Source organism: Mytilus californianus, unplaced genomic scaffold, assembly GCF_021869535.1.
Source record: "Mytilus californianus isolate M0D057914Y unplaced genomic scaffold, xbMytCali1.0.p SCAF_11, whole genome shotgun sequence".
Classification (NCBI taxonomy): Eukaryota; Metazoa; Mollusca; class Bivalvia; order Mytilida; family Mytilidae; genus Mytilus; species Mytilus californianus.
In genome coordinates, this window is record NW_026262593.1 from 6,261,301 (window position 1) to 6,281,887 (window position 20,587).

Here is a 20,587-nt window from a genome sequence, read left to right on the forward strand (position 1 = left end):
AAGATAATAAATTTGGAACCCCTTAAGAAATTTGATCGAAATTTAAATGGAATATTTTAGAACCCTAAAGACAGGTTAATTTCAATTTTCATCTTTTTCACTTTTACCATTCCAAAGTTATGGTTCTTGATAGTTGGTAAAAAATCAAAATTTTTACTTTTCTGGATAGTAAGCTAAATATTGATTGTTGGAAAAATTCTGAATTTTTGTTGATTCCCAATAATAAATGTAGAACTCATTTTTTAAATTGAAATTTTACCACTTTACAAAATGATAAACTCTCAGTTGGTGTATTTGCATGTATCTGTGATCCCTAGATCACCTTTCTTGTTTTAGGTTTTGTTCATATTAACAGTGTAATATTGTTTTTATTAGGACAAATGGAGGATGAAGTTGGACACAAAATCTGAAATTTTCCAGAATCTGAATGGTGCTTTGAGTAAGTGTCAGAAATAAATGTTTTGTTTTTTATATGTATTTATTTTAATGACATTATCAATTAAGTGCACCTTTTTATTCATACACTAACTTCATATTTACCTCCTCCTAAATAAGATTTTGTAAAACTGTTAAAAAAATTTAGTCATTACATTAATTGCGATGAAATACATTGAAAGATTTCCCAGTAAAACATAAATCCAATAATTTCACTCTTGTGATGTCTTACAACAGTTGGTTATTTCTATGATAGATAAAAAGATTTCATCCTACTCCCTCCTTATACAATGTCATAAGAATTTAATATCTACAGGATTAAACACAATTTTTCGAGAGTCTATTAATTTGTGAATTGGACCCAAAAACAAAAAGAGTTGTAAATAATGATAACATGTATTGTACGTGAACATGAATTCAAGCAGCCAAGATGTTATTTTGGTTATAAAAGTAGTCTGGTGAATACAATCTATCAAAATATAAACTGCCAAATAATTACTTGCAGGAAATTTGTCACCAATCATATTAACAGGATTCATAATTATTTAAATCATATAAGAACTATACATATTTAATTCCACTATTTCTTTTTAGGTGATACCACTTTGAAGTCGAAAGGGGACCATAGCTATTTGTACAACATGAAAACAGGAACATCACCCCTTATCATACATGGGAATGGTCCAATCAAGGTAGAGATACAAACATTTTTCCAATCACCTCAAATAACATTTTACAAGTTTAAGTTTTGGCCTTTTTGACAAAATGAGAAATATGGGTTTCGTTTTATTTGTATTGCTGTTTTAGCTAAAATCAGGTGTACAGAAATGACTAACATTTGATATAGAGAAAAAGGTTTTGAATAACTGTATTGCATGGTTAAGGGGAGATAACTTTCTAACTATTAAAACTAGACTAGGAATATCTGTTAGATAAATAATAATATATTATGGAAATTTAATGAAGAACAAAATATACATAAACGTTTTAATATGAAATATTTAGATAAGATATTTAATATAATTAACTGTGAATTAAGAATGTTTTTCCATCTGAAGTTACCCTCATTTATGGTAAGTCAAATATACTATACGAAATAATGTGCATTACTGATTATCAAGTTTTATAAATGTAAATCAAAGATACTGAAGTATGTTGCATTTGATAATTATAGAAACGAATCATAAAAGAATTTTATGAATTGAATTGAATTAAAATAATTTATCATAGATGTAATGCACTTTGATGACAGTACAGTATATAATAATTTTTTCAGATTTTTATACGACCGCAAAAATTGAAAATTTTTTGGTCGTATATTGGTATGACGTTGGCGTCGTCGTCGTCGTCGTCGTCGTCGTCGTCGTCGTCGTCGTCGTCGTCGTCGTCTGGCGTCGTCCGGCGTCGTCCGAAGACACATTGGTTTTCGCACTCTAACTTTAGTTTAAGTGAATGGATCTCCATGAAATTTTACCATAAGGTTCAATACCACGAAAGGAAGGTGGGGATTGATTTTGGGGGTTATGGTACCAACAGTTAAGGAATTAGGGGCCAAAAAGGGGCCAAAAATAAGCATTTTTGTAACTTCCAGACAATAACTTGTGTGTAAGTGTATGGATCTCTCTGACATTGTACCACAAGGTTCCATATCACAAAGGGAAGGCTGTAATTGATTTTGGGGGTAATTGCCTCAAAATTTTAGGAATTAGGGGCCAAAAAAGGGGCAAAAAACAAGCATTTTTCTAGTTTCATGACAATAACTTGTGTGTAAGTGTTTGGATATTTCTGAAATTGTACTACAAGGTTCCATATCACAAAGGGAAAGCTGGAATTGAGTTTGGGGGTAATTGCCCGAAACGTTTAGGAATTGGGGGCCAAAAAGGGGCCAAAAATAAGCATTTTTCTAGTTTCCAGACAATAACTTGTGTTCAAGTGTATGGATCTCTCTGAAATTGTACTGCAAGGTACCATACCACAAAGGGAAGGCTGGGATTGAGTTTGGGGGTGATGAATCATAAGGGGGTTCAAAAAATTTGGGGGGGGGGATTATTTTTTTTCTTTTTTTCCTTTTTTTTTTCTTTTAAAATTTTCCATTTTAAGTTGGTTATTTCTGATTAATATTTAAAAGCAAATAATAATGATATGGTAGGAGATACACACCAAACAGGATGTGTAAATTATTATATAATAAGTATTGTGCAATAGCAAGAAATTTTCAATTGCACAGTATTGCACAATTGCAAGAAATCTTCAATTGCACAGTATTGCGCAATAGCAAGAAATCTTCAATTGCACAGTATTGCGCAATAGCAAGAAATATCCAATAGCACAATATTGCGCAATAGCAAGAAATTGTCAATTGTACAGTATTGCACAATAGCAAGAAATATTCAATTGCACAGTATTGTGCAAAAGAAGATACTTCGTATAAATTGCTTATTTCTTGATCAATTTCAATGGGGTTTTATTCTTGAATTCTTGGGGTTCTTTAATATGCTGAATCTAACCGTGTATTAAGTTTTTGGATTTTGGGCCCCGTTTTTAAATTGGTCCACATTGAGGTCCAAAGGGTCCAAAATTTAACTTTGTTTGATTTCATCAAAAATTGAATTATTGGGGTTCTTTGATGTGCCGAATCTAACCGTGTATTTAGATTCTTAATTTTTGGTTCCGTTTTCAAATTGGTCTACATTAAGGTCAAAAGGGTCCAAAATTAAACTTAGTTTGATTTTAACAAAAATTGAATTTTTAGGGTACTTTGATATGCTGAATCTAAACATGTATTTAGATTTTTGATTATGGGCCCAGTTTTCAAGTTGGTCCAAATCGGGGTCCAAAATTAAACTTTGTTTGATTTCAACAAAAATTGAATATATGGGGTTCTTTGATATGCTGAATCTAACCATGTATTTAGATTTTTGATTTTTGGGCCCCGTTATCAACTTTGTCCACATTGAGGTCAAAAGGGTCCAAAATTAAACTTTGTTTGATTTCATCAAAAATTGAATTATTGGGGTTCTTTGATATGCCAAATCTAACCGTGTATTTAGATTTTTAATTTTGGGTCCCGTTTTTAAATTGGTCTACATTAAGGTCCAAAGGGTCCAAAATTAAACTTAGTTTGATTTTAACAAAAATTGAATTCTTGGGGTTCTTTGATATGCTGAATCTAAACATGTGTTTAGATTTTTGATTATGGGCCCAGTTTTCAAGTTGGTCCAAGTTGGGGTCCAAAATTAAACTTTGTTTGATTTCAACAAAAATTGAATATATGGGGTTCTTTGATATGCTGAATCTAAACATGTATTTAGATTTTAGATTTTTGGCCCAGTTTTCAAGTTGGTCCAAATTGGGGTCCAAAATTAAACTTTGTTTGATTTCAACAAAAATTGAATATATGGGGTTCTTTGATATGCTGAATCTTACCATGTATTTAGATTTTTTATTTGTGGGCCCTCTATCAAATTGGTTCATATTGAGGTCAAAAGGGTCCAAAATTAAACTTTGTTTGATTTCATCAAAAATTTAATTATTGGGGTTCTTTGATATGCCAAATCTAACCATGTATTTAGATTTTTAATTTTGGGTCCCGTTTTTTAAATTGGTCTACATGAAGGTCCAAAGGGTCCAAAATTAAACTTAGTTTGATTTTAACAAAAATTGAATTCTTGGGGTACTTTGATATGCTGAATCTAAACATGTGTTTAGATTTTTGATTATGGGACCAGTTTTCAAGTTTGTCCAAGTTGGGGTCCAAAATTAAACTTTTTTTTGTTTGATTTCAACAAAAATTGAATATATGGGGTTCTTTGATATGCTGAATCTAACCATGTATTTTGATTTTGGACATTTGACCATAATAGGTAAATTAAAAAAATTGAAGTTCTTAGACCACATTCTTTCTGTGTCAGAAACCTATGCTGTGTCAAATATTTAATCACAATCCAAATTCAGAGCTGAATCAAGCTTGAATGTTGTGTCCATACTTGCCCAACTGTTCAGGGTTCGACCTCTGCGGTCGTATCAAGCTGCGCCCAGCGAAGCATTTTATTTTTTATTGGTATTAGGTTGAATTAATATTTGTTGTTTAAATTTTAAGCGGTATTTGATTATGCTATTTTTTAATATTTTGTACCAAGGCTTAGTTTTATGACCTTTATGTCAATCTGTAGAATGAGTGGTATTTCCATTTATTGGAAAGTCACGAAAATAGAGGGTGATTTTTTAGAGTAAATTACTGAATATTTTTTCTAAGAAAAAAAATGACGGTTTACTCTACTTTTACTTAAATTGAAGGTTTAAATCTTTGCTTTTATTTGTTTCCTCTATTTGAGAAAACTTGAGGGTTTAAATCATGAATATTCAAAACTATGTACATAAGAAAGTAAGAAAGTAAAATGGTAAGTGAGACAATTGTGAAAGAAAAAGAAAAGGTAGAAGGGTGTAAAGATGATAGAATGAAAGGAGTCTGAAGGAATAAAACCTGACTGAGGAAGAGCAAGCAAAAGGGCTCCCATTTCAAAAGTGTTCATCTTACAACAGCACAGAGGGAGTAAAAACAAGAATGATAGTATTGGACATATGTAAGAAGTGATTAAAGTACTACCAGCAATCAGAGCCAAAATTGGTCAAATTTTCTACAAAATACATTATGGAAGATTATATACATGACTATTAGATTGAAATACGAACATTTGACAGAATATTGAAAATCTTCATACTGTTTATTATCATGAAGTTTTCCTGAATACTGTAAGTTCAGAAATTATTGCATGCATTTATTATTACCATTATTACCATGAATGGACACAAATAAGAGATTAATTATTGCGATTTTAGGAAAAGCTGCATACAGATATATGCATCAGATATCAGAATGCAAGTTATTATTGCGATTTCTCACTCAGTTGCTTTATTCGCATTAATTAAAACCTCGCAATAATTTCTGAATTAACAGTAATTTCAAATTGTAACTGTCCACTTCAAATTGGTTTTTATCTGTAAATTGTCTCCTCATACCAATTCCCATTACATATATAACAATACCAACCTATGACAAAGATTTCCATGCACACAACACACTTCTGATTTTAAATGTCATTTTCTTACTCCAGAATTGTATTTTGTCAGTTATGTACATTAAGATAAATGTTTTCAATAACATATATATGAATTATTTATGAATATCTCAAATAGTTTTCGAGTAAAAAGGGCAAGAAAAATAACAATATTACCCCCTCTCAATTTAAAATACCTAGTGTGGGATAAAGAGAATACCAAATTACAACTACTTTTATATAGTGATCAGTCAATCTTCTCGGTAGGTTTTATATCTAGGTAGAGAAAATCAACCCGTTGCGCATCTTACTAATTTTGAAAAAAAAATAAAAAATAAACCCCTTCCAGACAATTTTAATGTTTACACTTGACAGTATAGAGTAAAATAAAACCCCAACTGTTGTGTCACCATGACCTACATTCATTTATGAAGCCATTTTGGTCATGTATTAAGTCTGTTCAATGGTCTTACCTTAATGATTTACAAACGCACTAACATTTCAATTTGTTTTTTTTATTAAATTTGTTGTGAATATTAAGAATGTTGATTTTGTAGTCGGAGTTTAATCGTCTAGCCAATTATCTAGCTGATGGTTGGACTACCAGTGGTGGCTGTTTGTCATGCAAAAGAAATACAATTAGTTTGGAAGGATTAAAGGTAAAAGTATTAGAATAACATTAAACAGTTTATTGAACCAGATGCACATTTCAACAGATAATGTCATTCAGTGATGCTAAAAGCCAAAATATATGAAAGTCTAAAGCTTAAAACAAACATAGCCATCTTTAAAGAGCTGATATAACTGAAAATGTATAAAATTATAGCCATACCCAGACAAGGAAGCTGAGTTAAGCATAAGTGAGATATATTAGCACCTTGTATTGTCGAACTTGTATTTGAAAGCAGACATGTTTTATATTCCAACCCATTTGTATCAATATTACATGTATATATTTTACATCTGTCTGATGTTGACCAAGATAAGAAACAAATCTGGACAAATGAATGTTTTCAACTTTCTCCTTTTCTTGAGAGGCTGAGTTTTCATGTTTAGTATACTGTAAACCCACTAATTTTCACGACTTTCATGAGCAGGAAAATAACGTGAATACAAATTCTGTGTAAAACTTTGATTTCTCTTTATATAACTACATGAAGCAAATTGAAAATCGTGAAATCAAATTGCCGCAAAGTGAGCTTGAAAAGGCTAAACGGAAAAATAAATTGGTTTACTGTAACTCTTAATCAGTTTTATTATGATTTTAATGATTATTTTAATTTTTATTGAATTCTTGTCTTTGGTCTTTTAATTTGTTCCGTAGTTATCTCAGGTAAAAGGTGCTTCACATACTTAATTTTTCGGCATGATCAATTATCAAAGCTGGCGGCAAAAGATTATTAGCTCACCTGGCCCGAAGGGCCAAGTGATCTTTTCTCATCACTTTGCGTCCGTCGTCCGGCGTCATCTGTTTACTTTTACAAAAGTTTTCTCCTCTGAAACTATTGGGTCAAATTTAACCAAACTTGACCACATTCATCATTGGGGTATCTGGTTTAAAAAATGTGTCCGGTGATCCGGTCAACCAACCAAGATGGCCGCCATGGCTAAAAATAGAACATAGGGGTAAAATGTAAATTTTGGCTTATATCTCTGAAACCAAAGCATTTAGAGCAAATCTGATATGGGGTAAAATTTTTTATCAGGTCAAGATCTATCTGCCCTGAAATTTTCAGATGAATGGGACAACCCGTTGTTGGGTTGCTGTCCCTGAATTGGTAATTTTAAGGAAATTTTGCCGTTTTTGGTTATTATCTTGAATATTATTATAGATAGAGATTACCTGTAAACAGCAATAATGTTCAGCAAAGTAAGATATACAAATAAGTCAACTTGACCAAAATGGTCAGTTGACCCCTTAAGGAGTTATTGCCTTTTATAGTCAATTTTTAACCATTTTTCTTAAATTTTTGTTATCTTTTACAAAAATCTTCTCCTCTGAAACTACTAAGACAAATTTAACCAAACTTGTCCACAATCATCATTAGGGTATCTAGTTTAAAAAATGTGTCCGATGACCCCGCCCGCGAACCAAGATGGCCGACATGGCTAAAAAATAGTGCATAGGGTAAAATGCAGTTTTTGGCTCATATCTCTGAAACAAAAGCATTAAGAGCAAATCTGATGAGGATAAAATTGTTCATTAGGTCAAGATCTATCTGCCCTGAAATTTTCAGACCAATCAGGCAACCCGTTGTTGGGTTGCTGCCCCTGAATTGGTAATTTTAAGGAAATTTTGCCGTTTTTATACGACTGCAAAAATTAAACATTTTTTTGTCGTATATTGGTATGAAGTTGGCGTCGTCGTCCTGCGTCGTCCGAAGACACATTGGTTTTCGCACTCTAACTTTAGTTAAAGTGAATGGATCTCCATGAAATTTAACCATAAGGTTCAATACCACGAAAGGAAGGTTGGGATTGATTTTGGGGGTTATGGTACCAACAGTTAAGGAATTAGGGGCTAAAACGGGCCAAAAATAAGCATTTTTGTAACTTCCAGACAATAACTTGTGTGTAAGTGTATGGATCTCTCTGACATTGTACCACAAGGTTCCATATCACAAAGGGAAGGCTGTAATTGATTTTGGGGGTATTTGCCTCAAAATTTTAGGAATTAGGGGCCAAAAAAGGGGCAAAAAACAAGCATTTTTCTAGTTTCATGACAATAACTTGTGTGTAAGTGTTTGGATATTTCTGAAATTGTACTACAAGGTTCCATATCACAAAGGGAAAGCTGGAATTGAGTTTGGGGGTAATTGCCCTAAACGTTTAGGAATTGGGGGCCAAAAAGGGGCCAAAAATAAGCATTTTTCTAGTTTCCAGACAAGAACTTGTGTTCAAGTGTATGGATCTCTCTGAAATTGTACTGCAAGGTACCATACCACAAAGGGAAGGCTGGGATTGAGTTTGGGGGTGATGAATCATAATGGGGTTCAAAAAATTTGGGGGGGGGGGGGGATTTTTTTTTTTCTTTTTTTCCTTTTTTTTTTCTTTTAAAATTTTCCATTTTAAGTTGGTTATTTCTGATTTATATTTAAAAGCAAATAATAATGATATGGTAGGAGATACACACCAAACAGGATGTGTAAATTATTATATAATAAGTATTGTGCAATAGCAAGAAATTTTCAATTGCACAGTATTGCACAATAGCAAGAAATCTTCAATTGCACAGTATTGCGCAATAGCAAGAAATCTTCAATTGCACAGTATTGCGCAATAGCAAGAAATATCCAATAGCACAATATTGAGCAATAGCAAGAAATTGTCAATTGTACAGTATTGCGCAATAGCAAGAAATATTCAATTGCACAGTATTGTGCAAAAGAAGATACTTCGTATACATTGCTTATTTCTTGATCAATTTCAATGGGGTTTTATTCTTGAATTCTTGGGGTTCTTTAATATGCTGAATCTAACCGTGTATTAAGTTTTTGGATTTTGGGCCCCGTTTTTAAATTGGTCCACATTGAGGTCCAAAGGGTCCAAAATTTAACTTTGTTTGATTTCATCAAAAATTGAATTATTGGGGTTCTTTGATATGCCGAATCTAACCGTGTATTTAGATTCTTAATTTTTGGTTTCTGTTTTCAAATTGGTCTACATTAAGGTCCAAAGGGTCCAAAATTAAACCAAGTTTGATTTTAACAAAAATTGAATTTTTAGGGTTCTTTGATATGCTGAATCTAAACATGTATTTAGATTTTTGATTATGGGCCCAGTTTTCAAGTTGGTCCAAATAGGGGTCCAAAATTAAACTTTGTTTGATTTCAACAAAAATTGAATATATGGGGTTCTTTGATATGCTGAATCTAACCATGTATTTAGATTTTCGAGTTTTTGGCCCCGTTATCAACTTTGTCCACATTGAGGTCAAAAGGGTCCAAAATTAAACTTTGTTTGATTTCATCAAAAATTGAATTCTTGGGGTTCTTTGATATGCTGAATCTAACCATGTATTTAGATTTTGGATATTAGACCATAATAGGTGAATGTCCAATTTAAAATTTTTAAGTTCTTAGACCACATTCATTCTGTGTCAGAAACCTATGCTGTGTCAAATATTTAATCACAATCCAAATTCAGAGCTGTATCAAGCTTGAATGTTGTGTCCATACTTGTCCCAACTGTTCAGGGTTCGACCTCTGCGGTCGTATCAAGCTGCGCCCTGCGGAGCATTTTATTGGTTATTATCTTGAATATTATTATAGATAGAGATAAACTGTAAACAGCAATAATGTTCAGCAAAGTAAGATCTACAAATAAGTCAACTTGACCAAAATGGTCAGTTGACCCCTTAAGGAGTTATTGCCCTTTATAGTCAATTTTTAACCATTTTTCGTAAATTTTTGTAATTTTTTACAAAAATCTTCTCCTCTGAAACTACTAAGACAAATTTAACCAAACTTGTCCACAATCATCATTAGGGTATCTAGTTTAAAAAATGTGTCCGATGACCCTGCCCGCGAACCAAGATAGCCGACATGGCTAAAAAATAGTACATAGGGTAAAATGCAGTTTTTGGCTCATATCTCTGAAACCAAAGCATTTAGAGCGAATCTGATGAGGATAAAAGTGTTCATTAGGTCAAGATCTATCTGCCCTGAAATTTTCAGACCAATCAGGCAACCCGTTGTTGGGTTGCTGCCCCTGAATTGGTAATTTTAAGGAAATTTTGCCGTTTTTGGTTATTATCTTGAATATTATTATAGATAGAGGTAAACTGTAAACAGCAATAATGTTCAGCAAAGTAAGATCTACAAATAAGTCAACATGACCAAAATTGTCAATTGATCCCTTAAGGAGTTCATAAATTTTGTAAATTTAAGGCCAAGTTCATTATAAATAGAGATAATAGTAAGGAGCAAGAATGTTCAGTAAAGTAAGATCTACAAACATATCACCATCACCAAAACACAATTTTGTCATGAATCCATCTGTGTCCTTTGTTTAATATGCACATAGACCAAGGTGAGCGACACAGGCTCTTTAGAGCCTCTAGTTTTTACGTGCCATCTTAAATGTTATACAAACCAAATGATTGACCTATATACATATATTACAGGAAGATGAATACCCTGATGTTCAGTTGTCAATCTTTATTGATCAACCAACTCCATTCTTACCTGAGGCATTGGAGGATGTCGTAAACCAGGATTATCCAAAGAAGAGAATCAATCTGTTCCTTCAGAATCAGGTAATACAACAACATATATACAGCAAGCAACGGTCACATCATCGAAAATAAGCTTAGCTCATGCAGCAAGCAATGGTCAAGTCATCGAAAATAAGCTTAGCTCATGCAGCAAGCAACAGTCGAGTCATCGAAAATAAGCTTAGTTCATGGTAGTATATACCGCTGTTCAAAAGTCATAAATCGATTGAGTGAAAACAAATCCGGGTTACAAACTAAAACCGAAGGAAACACATCAACTATAAGAGGAAAACAACGGAAAAACAGAAACACTGAACTGCACCAAAAACAAACGCCAACATACATAGAAGCGAACTATTTGACAACTGCCATATTCTTGACTTGGTACAGGACATTTTAAGAAAAAAATGGTGGGTTAAATCGGACTCACCTTTCATTACCTGCAATTATCCTGCTTCCCAACAATTCACTCACCCTTGTTATCATTTTTCATACAAATGCAAAACAAGACAATAGTATTCTTTATTAGATCACCTGCCCTTGCATTGTCAGGCATCCATTAACTTTTAAAAAATCTTCTCCCTTATAAATACTGGGATAAATTGCACTAAACTTTACCACAATCTTTCTTGGGGTATCTAGTTAAGAGGAGTTATTAAGAGATTCTAGTCATGAATTATATTCTAGTCTTCAAACTTAGAAAGTGGCTGTTGTTGCTTATATCAAACATTTGTCTTGTGCTGAAATATTTTGGATGGGAGAACATTTTATTTCATGTAATGGGAGACAAATATATACTTTCATGAAGTCATATTTTTAAATGCCAAATAAATCTGTTAACAGTGTCAGTAATTGTATTTAAAAGGGTGAATTAAAGTGGAAAATTCTTACTATATTAACAGGCTGAGTACCACAAAAAAGATGTTGCAACTTTCTTAGAAACCAATGGCGATAAGTATAAATCTGTGACGGTAGTTAATCCTGAAGATAACATGAATACTGTTGCTGGAAGGAACTGGGCTCTGTAAGTGTTCAAAATAAAGTTTCATAGTTTATGTGGATTCATTTATAATTATAAGTACCAATATTAGTGCAGAGTTTATATAACAACAAAACCAAGCTTAAGTATCCATGAAAACAATTACAGGTCACTGTATGACCTTCAACAATTAGCATAACCCATACCGTATAATAAGCTGTAGTCCATTTATAGACTACTCTATATTTGCAGAAAAAAATTCTTAAAAATCCATTTTTCAAATCAATATTTTTGCCTTGATGTATGTTTATAATCATGATGTTTGATACATACGAACTCTAACATAATTTCAATATTTGAGGTCTATAATTAAAAAAGTTACCCATTAGGTCTCTTTGTTAATTTTATTTTTCGAAGTGTTGAATACCTATTGGAGTACTAAAGTATATAAATTGTGAAACTGAAATATCAAAATCAAGAAATGGACAATTTTTGCTTTTCATATTAGTTTTATTTAAAATTATTTCCCTTGTCAGAGTAAATTTCTGCAGTATTAGAATTCTTTTAAAATTATCAAGATAAACAATAAGTGTTATTGAATTAGTTTATTAAATGGAATTTTGACAGATCTTTAGTAAGTTTGGCCATAAACTGAGAATCAAAATAAAACCATGAAAAGTCTGCTATTAAATGTTTATTATCACACATATATTTGTATAGTAGAATGACAGGTTGCAGGATAAAGCAGTATATTGATAACTCTTTCTTTAAACCTACTCTATGAGAGAAGGTCAACAGTATCGTAGAAAACTCAATCTTTAAACCTACTCTATGAGAGAAGGTCAACAGTATCGTAGAAAACTCAATCTTTAAACCTACTCTATGAGAGAAGGTCAACAGTATCGTAGAAAACTCAATCTATAAACCTACTCTATGAGAGAAGGTCAACAGTAGAAATAACCACATTAAACAGACTCAGAAGTAAAGGATTAATGTCCAAGCTTAATTTTTCAATACTTTTCCTAGATCATGTGACTTTGTATGGTTGATGTATGGGTTTTTTTTCTGCAGGGAGATGTGTTTGAAGACAAAATGTCAGTATTTCTTTTCTGTCGATGGTCATGCTCATATTACAGAACCTAGTTTGTTAAAGAATCTGATAGAACAAAATAGGTAAATATGTTTTGTAACATTACTTTTTAGTGAAAACTTTTATGTAAATGAGTGATTGGCATATCACCCATTACAGCTAGTACAGTTTGGGCTTTACCACTTTCTTTGGCTGCTGTAATAGAAATTATACAAAATCAAGAATTCATGATCATGAGTATCTCAGAGAAAATGACATCCCTTTTAATACAAGACATCAATGAAAATGAAATATTTTATTTTTAAATTAAATATTCAAAGGTAAAGAAGAATATTTTCATACATTTGTAGTAAGTGATACAAAATAAAAAAATGGAGAGATATTTATAGTTTATAACTTAAATGGTACTTTTATATTACTAGTGAGAGAAAAGGAAAAGTTGTAATTGTTCAAACCACAATGAATGTTCTTAGTAAAGCTTATATAGATAAAATAACTGTCTTTTTTTGTTATTCTTAATTGATCGTTTTGATGTTCAGACTACAGTGCATACATACATCGTTAACAAGACATAAGTAAATAAAATATATAACATTGTTATTATGCAACAAAGAAATGTCTTTGATGTGAATATACAGCATATGATACAATCCTAAGATTACTTTGGAGTTTATTAGATATTCAATCATATTTTAATAACATTGTCAGTAGTCAGTATATATGAATCAAAAAGATTTTCAAGGTCAACAATTTTCTGACCTTGAAATGAAATAGAACTAGCCAAGGAACATATTTTGAGTAATTATTTGTGTCTAATTTCTGGGGATCTATAAGTGACAATAATTATTATATATTTCAGAACTGTGATTGCACCAATGGTGTGCAGACCACAACAGTATTGGTCTAATTTCTGGGGATCTGTTAGTGATATTGGTTATTATGCAAGATCAGCTGATTACATGGATATAGTTGCATATAAAAAAGAGTAAGATAAATTATCAGTCTGAGAAACTAGTTTGTTATTATTTAATTGTAAAGTAGTTCTTGATGATAGTGATTGTAGTGGCACATATTTCCATATGTTTTAAGATTGTTTAATGCTGATTTACTTTGCCAGTGACGCACCTGTTTTAGGATTGTTTAATTAGATATAAGAAGATGTGGTATGAGTGCAATTGAGACAACTCTCCATCCAAGTCACAATTTGTAAAAGTAAACCATTATAGGTCAAAGTACGGCCTTCAACACAGAGCCTTGGCTCACACCGAACAGCAGGCTATAAAGGGTCCCAAAAATGACTAGTGTAAAACCATTCAAACAGGAAAACCAACCATCTAATCTATATAAAAAATGAGAAACAAGAAACACTTATGAACCATATCAACAAACGACAACCACTGAACATCAGGTTCCTGACTTGGGACAGATGCAAACAAAATGCATCGGGTTTAAACATTTTAATAGGCACCAACCTTCACCCTACCTGAAACAATAGTGTAACATCACAAAATAGAAAGACACACTATAAAATATCAATTGAAATGGTTTAACTCAATCAAAAGACATATTAACAAAAACAAGTGAACATACACTGAACGAATAAATTTCATCTATGACACAATGTAAACACAAAATTAATAAAACAAGGGGGTTAGATGTAAAACAATATCAGAAAGACAACCATAACCTTGGACAAATGCAGCCAAATAAAATAACGTACACAGGTAAATGAAAATAATTTTGTTGTAAGGTATACATGGAGTACTGAAATAATTTTTACAACATAAATAATTTTGTTGTTCCTAGTACGAGAACAAAAGTGAAAATTTATCATCATACTAAATACAAAGGTGGTATATATTAAAAATAGTGTGACGAGATATAACACTATATAAGTAAACATAAAATAACAAAAATACATTACAAATTGTATCAACAGGTCAAATTAACACGAAAATATGATTTGAGAGTACTTGCAATTACTGAAAGCTAGTTAAAAGCCAAAAACAATTAATAATAAAAAATCATGCATCAGAGACTAGAATCAACTAAAACACATCCAAGGGATATAGTGTTTTAACTTCATGGACAGTCAAAGAAGACATGACTTGTGTAATGCCAAAATAAAAGTATCGACAGGCATTAGGATAGTTGGGAGTTAACCTGTTAATAAATATGTATAATGTAATATATAGATAGAGTAATCTCTATATAGAAAATGAATGTGGATGTGTATTTATACATCCCAAAAACTGTTTGAAAAAAATACAAATTTAGTTATGTTTTAATTTGCCGATGACAAAATTGATGTTAGTGCCAATGTTAACTATATTCAAAGATCTAATAACAACATTGGTAAGATAACCTTTACTAATAAGTTTGTTTAAAGGTTCGATGAGTTTTCACGGATCACATAGTAATTTCCGCGCTTTAAGAACAATGCCGATTTACTTTGACAGTGACACACCTGCTTTAGGATTGTTTAATGCACATTTACTTTGCCAGTGACACACCTGATTTTGGATTTTTAAATGCACATTTACTTTGCCAGTGACCCACCTGTATTAGGATTGTTAAATGCACATTTACCTTGCCAATGACCCACATGTTTTAGGATTGTGTAATGCCGATTTACTTTGACAGTGACACACCTGCTTTAGGATTGTTTAATGCACATTTACTTTGCCAGTGACACACCTGATTTTGGATTTTTAAATGCACATTTACTTTGCCAGTGACCCACCTGTATTAGGATTGTTAAATGCACATTTACCTTGCCAATGACCCACATGTTTTAGGATTGTGTAATGCCGATTTACTTTGCCAGTGACACCACTGTTTTTGAATTGTTAAATGCACATTTACTTTGCCAGTGACACATCTGTTTTTGGATTGTTAAATGCACATTTACCTTGCCAATGACCCACATGTTTTAGGATTGTTAAATGCACATTTACCTTGCCAGTGACACACCTGTTTTAGGATTGTTAAATGCAAATTTACTTCGCCAATGACACACAAATATTTTGTTTACAAAACATTATGTATGGATCATAAAAATATTAAGAAAATTATGATTCGTAATGATATAGTGTATTTAAAAAAAAAATCTATGTGAGTTTAAAAAGGCCTGAAATTTACCTCCTTTTGCAATGTGTATATGATTTGGTGTCAAATACCTCTCTTATGAAAGTCAAATTGTTTTATCAACATGATCAAAGCAAAACTGACATATACATTTTCTGAAATTGCTTCTTATGAAGTTTAAAAAATGTGAAATTTTGTATTTTTCTGTGAATTCAAAGGACCAGCTAAGCCCCAAAATGTACCTCTTCCTGTGTCCATAAAGATTTTATGGAGCGCAAGAAATTGAGCTGAACAAATTAATTTAAATGCCCTTTAGAAATTATAAAGAAAATAAGGTTTCAACTCCCTCAGGCAAAGTTGACCTTTGAGCGTTCCTGATGAAGGTTAATTCAGAAAAGCGCTTCGAACGCATGAAATTATTCAACATGTTCTTTTAATTTTTTACAGCACTGGGTGGATACCTCTGCTGGTGGACTATCAGTCCCAGAGGGTATCATCAGCTCAGTAGTCAGTACTTTGGTACTGTAATGATTTATAACAAACGTTTTTAAAATTGTCCGTTTATAAATTTTGAAATTATAAAGAAACTAAGGTTTTAACTCCCTCAGGCAAAGTTGACCTTAAATGAATATTGCTATTTTTTAGGTATTTTTTTGTCATATAGCTCTTCAACTGTTTCGATTCTTATACATTCTCGGCTTCCAAATATTTGGCTTTGAGCGTTCCTGATGAAAGTATATCCAGAAAAGCGCTTTGGACGCATGAAATTATTTAACGTGTTGTTTTCATTTTTTTTTGGGATAATCAAAATTAATTCAATATTATTATGTTACAAAAATACAATCTAAATATATATCGCTGTAATAAGTTTTTGAAATTTCAATGTAATTTTTATACGACTGCAAAATATTTGCGGTCGTATATTGGTATCACGTCATCGTCCGAAGACACATTGGTTTCCGGACAATAACTTTTGTTTAAGTGTATGGATTTCTATGAAATTTTACCATAAGGTTTATGACCACAAAAGGAAGGTTGGGATTGATTTTGGGGGTTATGATCTTAACAGTTCAGGAATTAGGGGCCAAAATGGGGCCCAAATAAGCATTTTTCTAGTTTCCAGACAATAACTTGTGAAATGGTGTATGGATCTCTCTGAAATTATACCACAAGTTACCATATCACAAAGGGATGGTAAGAATTTGCTTGGGGGGTTATGGCTCAAACTGTTTAGGAATATGGGGCAAAAAAGGGGTAAAAACAAGGGTTTTCAGGTTAATGGACAATTACTTAAGTACAAACATAATTTTAAAGCAGTGTAAGGGAGGTAATTCAAACACATATTGTCAAATTACCTCCCTTACACTGCTTGTAGATTATTTATAAAGAAATGTATTGTCTTTAGGTGATTAGCTGTCAATTTATTTTTAGAAGTTACTATTTTAAAAATGTTTAATAAAGGTAATTTAATTATAGCCATGATTATGTATGTGAAGAAATTTTATTTTTATGTCGTATATTGGTATGACTTTGTTGTTGTCGTCGTCCGAAGACACATTGGTTTTCGCACAATAACTTTATAGTTTAAGTGAATGGATCTCTATGAAATTTTACCATCAGGTTCAATACCACAAAAGGAAGGTTGGGATTGATTTTGGGGGTTATGGTACCAACAGTTTAGGAATTAGGGGCCAAAAAGAAGCATTTTTGTAACTTCCAGACAATAACTTGTGTGTTAGTGTATGGATCTCTCTGACATTGTACCACAAGGTTCCATATGACAGAGGGAATGCTGGGATTGATTTCGGGGGTAATTGCCTCAAAATTTTAGGAATTAAGGGCCAAAAAAGAGGCAAAAAACAAGCATTTTTCTAGTTTCATGACAATAACTTGTGTGTAAGTGTATGGATCTTTCTGAAATTGTACTACAAGGTTCCATATCACAAAGGGAAAGCTGGGTTTGAGTTGGGGGGTAATTGCCCTAAACATTTAGGAATTTGGGGCCAAAAAGGGGCCAAATAACAAGCATTTTTCTAGTTTCCCGACAATAATTTGTGTTCAAGTGTATGGATCTCTCTGAAATTGTACTGCAAGGTACCATACCACAAAGGGAAGGCTAGGATTGAGTTTGGGGTGATGAATCATAAGGGGGTTCAAAAAATTGGGGGGGGGGGATTTTTTTTCCTTTTTTTCCTTTTTTTTTGGTTTAAATGTTTCCATTTTAAGTTGGTTATTTCTGATTTATATATAAAAGCAAATGATAATGATATGGTTTGAATAGGTAAATATTTAATCACAATCCAAATTCAGAGCATATCTGAATATCTGAACTGTATCAAGCTTGAATGTTGTGTCCATACTTGCCCCAACTGTTCAGGGTTCGACCTCTGCCGTCGTATCAAGCTGCACCCAGCGGAGCATTTTATTAGATATTACTATTTAATGTTGCTGATGGAGGCTTTTTAATTTTAGGCATGTTTATGATGTAATTTTCTGTTTTAAAAATTATTTAATTTTAGCCATGATTATGTATGTGAAGGAATTTTATTTTTAGATATTACTATTTAATGTTGCTGATGAAAGTGTTTTAATTTTAGGCATGATTATGATGTCATTTTCTATTTTAATACTTTTATGATGTATTTAAATGGGTTTTTATGGTTGCAAAGTCCTAGCTGTCAATTTATTTTTAGAAGTTACTTTTAAATGCTGATGAAGGAATTTTATTTTTAGATATTACTATTAAAAGTTGCTGATGAAAGTTTTTTAATTTTAGCCATGAATATGATGTCATTTTCTATTTTAATACTTTTATGATGTATTTAAATGGGCTTTTATGGTTAAAAAAAAGCATTTTTCTAGTTTCCAGACAGGAACTTGTGATTAAGTGTATGGATCTCTCTGAAATTGTACTACAAGGTTCCATACTACAAAGGAAAGACTGCAATTGAGTTTGATGGTTAATGCTGAAAGAGGGATTCAAAAAGTTTGGGGGGAAGGGGGGGGGTTCCAATTTTTTTTAAAAGGGTACATATTTTTTTTTCCAATAATTTTCAAAATTTCAAATTTTTGAAAAGTTTCAAGAAGAAATCTTCAATTGCACAGTATTGCGCATTAGATTTGTAAGATCTTTGACCACATTTATTTTGTATCAGAAACCTATATTATGTCAAAAATTTGATCACAATTCAAGTTCAGATAGTATCAAGCTTGAATATTGTGTCCAGATTTGCCACAACTGTTCAGGGTTCAACCACTGCGGTTGTATCAGGCGGCGCTCAGCGAAGCATTTTATTGAATGTTGTGTAGGATGATTTTTTTCAGGTTAAATATAGGAAATAACAAATTGATTAAAGTTAGAGGTACAAAAAAATGAAAATTGATGTCCATATAATTTGGATTCATTTATTTTCTTGGGTACAAAATGTACCAGTTTTTGTGGATGGAAGAAAAACAACATTTAAATGGATACCTGTACCTGATTTCATCGTTCTAACAAATTCTGAAGAAAACTTGTATTCTATTTAGTTATCCACAATATCCATGAAATTTAACACACCACCAATAATTATTACAATGATACTGGCAATTTTTTGGGAAAATCTTTTAAAGTATCCTCATAGGAACAATTGGTAATTGACTATCTTAATCTGGATTTGGACAACCAAGCTGATTCCAGTGGCCTGTGGAATGTTTCATATACATTTATTAACATGTGTTTCTTTGGTCCATTGTCCTGATTCGGAGAACTTAATTTTAGTTTTATGATTTAATTACCTGTTGATTTTCAGGGCCTGTGGAATGATCCATATATATTAACAATATTTATTTGGTCCATGGTTCTGAATTTAGACAACTTATTTTGAGTTTTATAATTTTATTATCTGTTGATTTTCAGGGGCTTGTGGAATGTTCCATATATGAACAGTGTTTATTTGGTCCATGGATCTCTGATGGGAAAACTAAAAGATTCCTTTACCAGACAAACTGTTAGAGACGCAGACATGCATTTTGCTGAAAATCTAAGGGAAAAGGTAAAAACATGAATTTTTAAAGTTCAAGTCGTTGGGAGCTAAAAATATGAATTTTTAATGTTCAAAAATTTTGAGGTAAAAAGATCTTGTACTCCTTTATATGAGTCTTGGGATTTATATAAAAAAAAACTTGATGCATCCATAGTCCTTTTATAAAGAAATGGACTATTAAAGTGGTACTCAATACCTTTATGCTCTCTGCCTATTAGATCAACTATCAACTTTTTATCCACCAGTCAAATTTCTGTGATAATCAGATCTCATTTTAAACAAGCAGTCACATGATTATACTAGAAAGTAAGGCATGATTGAGATCTACAAACATAAACATAATGTCACTTAACCATACATTAACCACAGGATTAGGAGTCAAAATGAAAATACTGGATGCAGAGTTCTCCACATCTTTTTTTCCTTGTTGGTTCTTGAAGAAAATTTGCTGGTCCTCACTTTTATTTCTACTACTGAATACTAAAATTTTATCGCTCCTTTCCAAAATTTGGTGGTCAAAACCTCTGGACCACCACTGTTTGAGAACTCTGTGGATGTTAATTAAACAACATCATTTAACCAATCAAAAGTTGGTCAAATATTTATAGTGGAAACCAGTTCAAATCATTCAAGTTGCTAAATTCGCCTTTCAGAAAAAGTTTCAAATGATAGGACTTCTAAAACCTCCATGTTGAAACA

The 20,587-nt window shown here is 32.1% G+C and overlaps 1 protein-coding gene across 2 annotated transcripts in view; it reads left to right on the forward strand.

Annotated features, from left to right (window-relative positions):
- Positions 1–20,587, forward strand: part of LOC127719449 (multifunctional procollagen lysine hydroxylase and glycosyltransferase LH3-like) — a 52,018-nt gene that overhangs the window by 22,282 nt on the left and 9,149 nt on the right. The window contains exons 7-15 of one of the 2 annotated variants that reach the window (XM_052225556.1): positions 376–439; positions 1,030–1,127; positions 1,494–1,508; positions 6,050–6,151; positions 10,618–10,749; positions 11,610–11,731; positions 12,758–12,859; positions 13,636–13,761; positions 19,762–19,897. In XM_052225556.1, the coding sequence (XP_052081516.1) occupies positions 376–439; positions 1,030–1,127; positions 1,494–1,508; positions 6,050–6,151; positions 10,618–10,749; positions 11,610–11,731; positions 12,758–12,859; positions 13,636–13,761; positions 19,762–19,897 (897 nt within the window). The remainder of the gene's footprint in view (positions 1–375; positions 440–1,029; positions 1,128–1,493; positions 1,509–6,049; positions 6,152–10,617; positions 10,750–11,609; positions 11,732–12,757; positions 12,860–13,635; positions 13,762–19,761; positions 19,898–20,587) is intronic. The other variant, XM_052225555.1, reaches the window with a different exon arrangement.